The sequence below is a fragment of the Pangasianodon hypophthalmus genome, chromosome 6 (genome assembly GCF_027358585.1).
Source record: "Pangasianodon hypophthalmus isolate fPanHyp1 chromosome 6, fPanHyp1.pri, whole genome shotgun sequence".
NCBI lineage: Eukaryota > Metazoa > Chordata > Actinopteri > Siluriformes > Pangasiidae > Pangasianodon > Pangasianodon hypophthalmus.
Window position 1 is genome coordinate 995,803 of NC_069715.1, and position 10,000 is coordinate 1,005,802.

A 10,000-nucleotide genomic window follows, 5' to 3' on the forward strand; every position below is an offset into this window, starting at 1 on the left:
CATAAAACTAAGTTAACTGTGTACAACAAAATTTAAGGTGCAATTTGTGTTTTACCATCTGTGTGTGTGTGTGTGTGTGTGTGTGTGGGCGTGTGTGTGTGTGTGAATGTGTGTGTGAATGTGTGTGTGTGGGTGTGTGTGTGGGTGTGAGAATGTGTGTGGGATCAAGAGTTAACACGCTGTTTACAAAAAACGCCGCTCACGAACGTAACAAGCTCGTTAAAGACATCAACTAGAAATGTGTTATAACCATGTCTATCTGTATAACAATGTCTCCAACCAACCCCTTTATACCTGTAAGCCCCGCCCCCTTTACCTGCAGCAGCACCTCTACGATGGAGGCGTGGCCTTCCGAGGCAGCCATGTGCAGAGGGGTTCGGTCCACTTTGGTGCGAGCGTCTCGGCTGACGCCGGCGCGCAGCAGCACTTCGGTGGTTGAGTAGTGACCGTACTGAGCTGAGAGGTGGAGCGGCGATGTGCCCAGCTACACACACACACACACACACACATATATACACACACACACACACACACACATATATACACACACATATATACAGACACATGCACACACAAACACACACACACTCGTTACTAACAGTCTAGATTCACTGAAAATAGTTACCCAAATATCAACAGAAAATGTGTAGCTTAAGTAATTCCCTGGTGTTGCTATGTTATCCCCAATGGTTGCTAAGTGGTTACGATAGTATCACAAGCAGTAACTAGGAGGTTTCTAGGTGGTTACGATGGTTGTCATGGTATCTCAGGAGGTTACTATGGAGTTGCTAGGTGGTTGCAATGGTAATAATTCAGGTGGCTACTATGGGGTAGCTAGGTGGTTGCAATGGAATCTCAGGTGGTTAATAGGAGATTGCTAGGTGGTTACTATAGAATCCCCAGCAGTTACTAGGAGATTGCTAGGTGGTTACAGTGGTTGTGATGGTATCTCAGGCAGTTACTAGGAGGTAGCTAGGTTGTTGCAGTGGTATCTCAGGTGACTACTAGGTTACTAGGAGGTTGCTAGGTGGTTACGATAGTATCTCAGGTGGTTATTAGGAGGTTGCTAGGTGGTTGCAATGGTATCTCAAGCAGTTACTAGGAGATTGCTAGGTGGTTATGATAGTATCTCAGGCGGTTACTAGGAGGTTGCTAGGTGGTTACGATGGTAGTTATTAGGGTTTCTAGTAAACTAGCTCACATTAGTGCATTAGTATACAAGTCTCGTTTACATCTTCATTTTCTCACTAATGTATTTAGTAGAAGCTGAACTCTGTCAGAATCTACTGTAATTCCGTGTTACCATGACAACCACAATCATTACATCATCAACGTTAGCAGAGTTCGCTAGTCAGCATAGCACACTGGTTCCGTGGCTTGTTGTCATCTTCTAATCTCGCATGTGATTGGTCCAAAGCTGTAGAGTTTCCTTAGTGACATCACAAACAGAGCTCACATGAAGCCCCGCCCCCGAATCAGTGTTTATACAGAAGTACAGCTACATTTATAGAATTTTATAGAATTTACACATCACGCTGTAGAGATCCGATGATGTCATCACTCACCCAGTCTGTGGTGAACGGAGCTCCGTTGGCCATGAGGATCCGAACCTCGTCATCCTGTCCAGAGCGAGCCGCCTCCAGCAACTTCTTCCCCAGATCCACCAGAGACATCTACACACACACACACACACACACCCATACACCCACACACACCCATATACACACACACACACACACACACACACACCCATACACACACACACACACACACACACACAGTTACAGCAGCATCCGTCCATCATCCATATCTCGATCTCTCTGTTCCAAATGCAGTGTTTATGTTGTTTTACTTGGACTTGTGTGTTGAGTTGTACTTCCTGTTACACACGTGGTGTGCGTTTGTGTGCGGTACAGACTGTACAGGTCACATGACCGTGTGTTTCACCGTCATACACAACATACGAAACAGGAACAAAGAATCGCTGCTCATGAAAATCCGGTAATTAAAAATAACCTGAAAAATTTCGTAATTAATTTTCATCATTTTCTTCACATTTAAAGAGAAACATTTTATTTAAAATCTAATCGCTAACACATTAATATACAAATACAACTTCACATATTGTATATGTTTTTTAGAATATATGCAAATATTCAGCCAGAAAACAGACATTTTGACTTTTATTTTAAAAATATATTGCAATAAAAATAATTACCATGCATGTCACATACTTATACGTTTTAATAAAAAGAAATTATATTCACAATCATAACTAAATACACTGCAATATATTTCGAAATATACGTCAACATGTATGTTTTCTTAAAAACAGAACGCATCCGTTTCATATATACTGTATATATATTTTACATACGCTCTAAAAACTATTTCGCTTTAAAATATTTGGCCACAATGTGATTATAAAACGGTTATTTATATATTTTGATGCATTATGTTATTATTTTTCTCGATACGTTTCCAATACACAGATATTATAGTAAGAATCGATTATTTTTCCTTCTCTCAGTCCCTCATTCATCATATCTGCAGGTAAAAATATATTTTAGTTAATCTACATGATGCAGATGGAGGAAAAGTTCAGCGTAGTGCGTGAAGGTGACCGAGAAACGAGATGTTTCACACTTCTCCTTTCCAGTGACGGATGTAGCGTCGATCTCCGTTTGCATGGTTAGCTGTTGTTATGAGAGCAACGAAGTGAAGAACCGTGATGAGAAACAGCTCATCTACGCTCTTATTCCATTATCACCCATTTCAGATATTTACTACAGACTCAGAAGCAGTTTGCTTTCGCAGCTGAAGAAGGATTTTGTCTAAAACGTCACTTGTTTGTACTACGCTTAACATTTACTACATCTTTCATCATTATTACTGAATTGCTCTCCAGTTACTTCCTGGATTGTTCTTCAGAATTATATATATTTTTTTTTCGTGAATATGTGCGAATTTGAAATATATTTACACATTTTGAGATACATGCTGATAATACAACACGTTTAATCCTTTTTCCCGGTTTTGGGCGTGCCCGTGTTCAGCACTGAATTTATCTGTGATGTTTAATGAAGGATGAAATATGAAAGTAGACACTCAGAGCTTTAAGAATTTGCAGTTATAAGTATTTTTTTTTAACCTAGCCTACTAGGTTTAAATATTATAATGTTAGTGTAGCAGTCGTATACGGTGTTTTACACTCAGAAGAGATTTAGTGGTGCAGTTTGTGTTATCTCTGTACCAGTGTTATTGTAGAGATGGTGAATCGTTTGCCCAGCAGGGGGGCTCACTATACTCTACACACAGAAACCCAACAGTGTCCTGACTAATCTTATAACACACTTGTGGCAATAAAATAATTAATTTTTTTTATACTGACGTCCAATTTTGGAATGCCAATGTACTCTGAGAAAGGGTTAAAACACTATTATATATATTTGATTTAGGTTTTATATACCCTATACAGCCAAAAGTATGTGCACCCCTGACCATCACACCCATATGTGCTTGTTCAACATCTCATTCCAGATTTATTCCCCAGTGTTTGCTGTTATAATGAGCTCCACTCTTCTGGGAAGCTTTCCACTAGATGTTGGAGCGTGGCTGTGGGGATTTGTGTTCATTCAGCTACAAGAGCATTAGAGAGATCAGACACTGATGCTGGGTAAGGAGTCTCCAGTTCTAGTTCATCCCAAAGGTGTTCAGTGGGGTTGAGGTCAGGGCTCTGTGCAGGACACTCGAGTTCTTCCACTCCAACCTTCACACACCATGTCTTCCAAGTTTAGGTGGTCAGGCGTCCACATACTTTTGGCCATATAACGTACGTTCTTATAAAATTAATACTTTTGGGATTTCGGTGCCAGATATGAAAAATTCTGCACATATATTCTGGACGTGAGGAAATACGTGAAAGATATGTTTATTTTTCAGTCTATATGGAGCCTTTATACCATGATCTCTCTGAATACTCGATTCTGATTGGCTGGAAGGTCTGCGTTGAATGCGCAAGTAGTGCCAATTAGTTTAATCACCGTAATAAATTAATGCTCAGCCTATAAACAATCGTAACCATAGCAACATACAGTTACAGTTAAACTCATAGCTTCATTATTAGTAGAGACACGACACAGACGCAGGTAGTTCATACATCTCCCTCTCTAATAACTATTTATTATTTATAATTCATTAAAATAAACGTAATCTTATCGCACAACTTTATCACTGTGTATGATTTAAAGCGACAGAATTCTAGATCTAACGACCCGTATATAAATAACTAACGAAAATTAACCGTTATTTTTATCCTTTCTGTCAAATTTTGCACCACAAACATCAACAACAGCTTTAACTCGTCAATGCTGGTAAGCGACCGTAGCGTAAGCGCGATAATCCACGGCTAGCTGTGCGTTACACGATTTTAATGCGCTCCGCTTCACGTGGTGAAATTCTTTACCTCCACGTGTAACGCACAGCTAGCTGTGGATTATCCGTTACGTATAAACTCCACTGCACTGAAAGGAAAGGAAAACAAATCCATTAACTTGTCGCCTGAGCAGCATCCCAAACAAAACCCTTAATCATTTACTTTAGTTGATTTATTATCTATTTTCGCATTTTACAACTTTGTGACGTCAATCTCAGTATCTTAGTATCTCATGCACGTTATATATATATTTAAAAATATAACTAGTGACGTCATAAAACAACATATTATCACCCAATTACTATCTGAGTGATCTGTTTAATAACAGATTTAGACATTTTAACAATAATAACAACAAAGAGCACGAGTAAAGTAAATCGTGCGCACGCGATACAAACTCCGTCACGTGTTTCGCATCTCGTGCGCAGGATGACGCAGTAAAACCAAAACAAAATATACAAGTCGTTTCTGAGGAATAAACTACATCATGTTATGCTAGCTGAACTAGCAAAGTCATTTAGCTATTATTATTATTATTATTGTTAAAGCAAAGCTTCAGTTTTCTCACACCGTGTACCATTTTATGATAATATATATTTTTTCATTTAAAAAACTCAATTTTAAAGAATATTGTTTGTAAATAAAAATCAACACCACTGTTTGTCAACAACTTTGAGGCTGTTAGCATGATGCTAACTCACTAAATCTAGGCCTCCATTTTCTGTTGCTACAATCCCGCCATTTTATCAAAAGCAACTACTTTAAAATCTGTAACATTCCATTAAAAATAAAAATGAAGGAACTCTGTTTATAGGAGTTTATAAAGCGGAGGGAATGTGTGAAGTAATGAACAGGAAATCGGGTAGAAATCGTGGCAGGTTTCCGGGGGAAGTGGAAATATTTTTTACCACCAAACACAACATCAACTTCCACATCCGGTGGAGCGCGAGCTCAAAAAAAAAAAAAAAAAAAAAAAATCCAAAACATATATGCATACTAACCTGGAAAAAGATTCCCAACTTTTATATCACGGTTTCCTCCGATGAGTTTTTCTTTCTTTGTGTTTTATTGTCGATGAAACAAACCGCGAGCTGAAAATTAGACTCATACGATTCCTGCTCACTCCGCGCACTACTTTCCTCCAGCCGCGCGGAGGGATACACAGCTCGGCTTGCCCTTTTTTAGCATTTTAGCTACGTTTTTCATCACTTCCACTGATTTTAACTGAAGTTCTGACTAAAATATGGATGTGTAGAATATGTAACAAAAAACACAAACTCTTAAAAATATCATTTTAGTTAAAATATACTCGCAAAGTGAAGAAAACAAAGTCTCGCGCGGAGTGATACGTGGTGTAATGGCGGACACTACTGCCAAACACTGCTGCTGCTGCTGCTGCTGCTGTTATTATTATTATTAATATTATTAATATTATAATTATTTTTTATTTATATCATTACTTTGATGGTGAAATTATACGCATTATAGTTCAGTTTAATGCTGAAAACTTTGTGGATTGAGTTGCAAACCTGTGAAAAAGAATAACACTACTAATAATATTTGTTTTAAAGAAATAAATGTTAAATTTCACAACGCAAAAACTGTCTTTTGTAATTAAATTCATTACTACAACAGCAATTATTATATACAATAAATGAAATGGTCTGGAAAGAATGTTATTTCACATTTATAAACAGTTTGAAATAGATGTAAATCAAAAAATAAATAAATAAATAAATGGAAAGCTAGCTAAAGCTATGTAATTTTGTTTTTTATTTTGTGAGAAATTCTTCTGTGATGCTTCTAAAGATATATATTATTATTATTATTATTATTATTATTATTATTATTATTATTATTGAGTCTTACTGAGGTTTAATATCAAATATGTAACGCTAGACGACGATTCACATCTAAAGTTGATTATCTCTACCTATTTATTTCACACACATTATTACACAGTTCAGTTTGTAAATAGTTATAGCCACTAAAGTGGTTTTAAAAAAAAAACACAGTTAGCTGATTGGCTTGGTTGGATGGAAAGACCAACTGAACATCTTTCGTTTCAGCAGAATGATCAGCTAAACAGCTTTTGTTTTGACTGAACGATCAGCCAAAAGTATTTTTTATAGTCGTTATAATCGTGCATGAAATTTCTACCTTGCGACTTTTTTTTTGTGATGATTCTTACTATTCTGTTATAAAGATGAATAGATTATAAAAGTAATCTGAAAATAAAGAAAATAAAGATTTCAGGCTCCATAGTTCTAGTTTATTGTCATGCTGTTATTATAGTAATTTTAACAAGACTAAATGTGTCAGTGTTGTTATTTCTGTTTAATCTTATTATATGCATTTATTAGGCTGGGTCAGAATAATGACAGTGCTTTTTGATTTATAATCATTAGGAATAAATTCACATATGGACAATTTATTTTGGTTTAATTTAATTTGAATCTATATTTCTGTAAAGCTGCTTTGTGACAATGTCCATTGTTATAAACGTTGTGCAAATAAAATTGAATTATTATTATATGTATTTATTAGGCTGGATCAGAATGTTGACAGTGCTTGTTGATTTAGATTTGCATTACTTGTGATATGCAGAAAAGTATAATGTCTGTAATAAAACCAATATTTATTTTAGTTCAATGGGAATCTCAGTTGATTTGATCATGCTAAAGAAACTGGACCTTTCCAATATGGCCGACGGATTGACGTATTGCTTTTGCTAGCACCGTAGGCGCGTGACTGGGAAAAACACAGCCAATCATAGCACTCGAGGGTGGGATTTGTTAGTGTTGGAAAAAAAAAAAAAAAAAAAAAAACTTGTTCCGGGAATCAGCTGTAGCAGTTAGCAACTGTTCCTCTGCTAACTAGTGCTAAGCTAGTGTATAGCTACAGTTATTAATGTTTTAGCTAATAATGTACAAGTTCGTATATTGTTTATTGATTAGCTGAGTGGATTGCAAAATTATTAGCACTGCAAAGGTTGTTTCTAGAGTTAGCTTAGCGTGCTAGTTTGCTAATGCTAGGCTCTGGAGTGCTGTTTACACGGATAGTTTGGCTACTTCCTGATTATTTACTTTGAAGAAACGTTGGGATTAGTGACACTTCTGTAGGTTTGAGAAAAAAAATACAGAATTAACACTTTTTTGTTTTTGTAATATGTGTAATGAGGTACTATTATTATATTATTAGCTGTTCTGTATAAAGATTGAAGCATTTAGCTAATGACAGCTATTCAGATTTGTTTACAAACAACACATCTGGATTCTTCTGTCAACTTTGTGACACCAGATTGTTGCTGTTAGAAATATGAAGCTGTAAGTGACTTCAGTGGAATTTTATGGTCTAAATGTCAGTTTTGTTTCCTTACAGCTGATGAGAATGTGAGGAATTTTAATTATTGCTGTGAGTTGAGATTGAAACCTCGAGCCTGAAGATGCCTGGAGTGGCTACAGGAGTGAAGGAGCTTTATCTCTCCACCTCACTGGGAGATCTGAACAAAAAAGCTGAGGTCAAACCCGAAAAAGTCAGCACCAGGCAGTAAGACTGATCAGGATGTTTTCTAAGATAAAACACTGTTCTTCGTTGTGTTTTTGCTGATTAATGTGCTATTTGGACGGGATTGGTTTTCTAGATGTATATGTCTTCAGCTGAACAGCTTTCATCTCGACTAAAATGATCAGCTGAACAGCTTCGATTTCAACCAAATGATCATCCAAACAGCTTCGATTTTAAACCAAAATGATCAGCTGAACAGCTTTAATTTTCACCAGATGATCAGCCAAACAGCTTTAATTTTATACCAAAATGATCAGCTGAACAGCTTTGATTTTCATTTTCACCAAATGATCAGCTGAACAGCCTTTTTTTCCTCTCGACCAAATGATCATCCAAACAGCTTTAATTTCAACCAAATGATCAGCTGAACAGCTTTAATTTTCACCAGATGATCATCCAAACAGCTTTTGTTTTGATGAAACGATCAGTGGAATAGTTTTGTTTTTGTCCAAATGATCAGTTGAACAGCTTTTGTTTTGACAAAATGACCAGCCTTTACATATCTATGTTCGGGATGTATGCATCCTCATCATGCTAAAAATGACGTGTACTTCACACAACTCATTTTAATATAAACTGTTGGCCACACAGGTAGTGACGGATTAGTAGGTCACATGACCATAACATGTCTGTAGTTTGTACCTGTGCTAGAAACTCAAGAACTGACCCAAAACCCCCAGAAAACCCAAAATTTTGTTGGGAGACGATGGAAAAGAGAAAAAAGCGAGTGCTTCCTGGAGCGTCTTTATACTGAAGAAAAAAGCAGCAAGCCTCTTTCCCCACAGGATATAACGCAATCTTTATTGACATGTCAGTTCGGACGGGATTTATATCACCTGGAGTTATTTCTACTGCTCAGTTTATAGAAGGGAAAGTATGGCGTAATCTTTCCAGGCGCGTACACACTCATTCTGTAAAAAATTTACTGACGTTACAGATTTGGACTAAAATCCCAGAGATACATGGAAAACTAATCCCCTCAGAATAGGGCTTATAGTTTCTGAGAGATAAAGACAAGAACATTCAGGTAGTTTTTATTCACATTACTGTAAAACATGACGTAATTGACCAAATTTGTGTTTTATTTTTCACTGTGTGTGTGTGTCACAGCTATGTTCAGAGTGCGTGTAAGCTGTTTAAAGCGGCAGAGGAGTGCCGTCTGGACCGAGACGAGGAGAAAGCCTACGTCCTCTACATGAAGTACCTGACTGTCTATGACCTCATCAAGAAGAGGCCGGACTTCAAACAGCAACAGGTGGGAAATAAATCTAGCCAAACGTAGAAGTTGTAAAGAATTAGGAAGTATTTAAGCAAAGCGTGTTTGAAAATCTATTTCTAACAATTTTATGTCACAGTTTTTAATCTGTATGAGTTAAAAAAGTTGATTTTGTGTACAATATTTTCTGCAATAGCTGCCAGTGTGTAAATAAGTTTAATAGCTTTAGTCTTGTATTAGCAACAACTTCAGAAGCTGACTTGTTATACTGTCGCTGTTAAAGTGTTTGTAGCCACTATGAATAAAATGTCCTTAATTCTGATGATCAAGCATTTCGCTTTTGGTTCGATGAAAAGAACAGCCAAAGAAGATCATCCAAACAGCTTGCAGCGTGACAAAATGATCAGTGAAGCAGCTTGTGGTGTAATGAAATGATCAGCTGATCATCATTCTGTTTAACAAAACAATAAGCTGGATGGCTTCAGATTCGAGCAAATGAACAGCTGAACAGCGTTCGTTTTGATCTAATGATCAGCCGAAGTGTTTGCGGTTTTGATTCAAGGTTCAGCGTTTGGTTTAATTAACATGTTAACTCTTTTATTCAACAAAGTGATCAGTGTTTGAAAATGACTTTTTAATTTGATTTAACAAATCGTTCAGCTGATCGACTGAACAGAATTCATTTAGACCAAAAAGATCAGCGAGACAGCTTTCATATTGACTAGATACGAAATGATCAGCTAACATTTTGGTCTCCTTGATCAAAATGATCAGCCGAACAG

The 10,000-nt window shown here is 36.8% G+C and overlaps 2 protein-coding genes across 4 annotated transcripts in view; one reads left to right on the forward strand and one right to left on the reverse strand.

Moving 5' to 3' along the window:
- The window catches only part of gabpb1 (GA binding protein transcription factor subunit beta 1), a 9,942-nt gene extending 4,174 nt beyond the window's left edge, over positions 1-5,768 (reverse strand). The window contains exons 1-3 of one of the 2 annotated variants that reach the window (XM_053235194.1): positions 5,437-5,768; positions 1,566-1,673; positions 317-484 (exon numbers count right to left, since the gene is read on the reverse strand). In XM_053235194.1, coding sequence (XP_053091169.1) covers positions 317-484; positions 1,566-1,673 — 276 coding nt within the window. In that variant the 5' untranslated portion in view covers positions 5,437-5,768. The remainder of the gene's footprint in view (positions 1-316; positions 485-1,565; positions 1,674-5,436) is intronic. The other variant, XM_034304929.2, reaches the window with a different exon arrangement.
- A 1,490-nt stretch (positions 5,769-7,258) lies between these two features.
- Positions 7,259-10,000, forward strand: part of usp8 (ubiquitin specific peptidase 8) — a 20,400-nt gene continuing 17,658 nt past the window's right edge. The window contains exons 1-3 of one of the 2 annotated variants that reach the window (XM_053234692.1): positions 7,259-7,615; positions 7,817-7,984; positions 9,113-9,257. In XM_053234692.1, coding sequence (XP_053090667.1) covers positions 7,881-7,984; positions 9,113-9,257 — 249 coding nt within the window. In that variant the 5' untranslated portion in view covers positions 7,259-7,615; positions 7,817-7,880. The remainder of the gene's footprint in view (positions 7,616-7,816; positions 7,985-9,112; positions 9,258-10,000) is intronic. The other variant, XM_053234691.1, reaches the window with a different exon arrangement.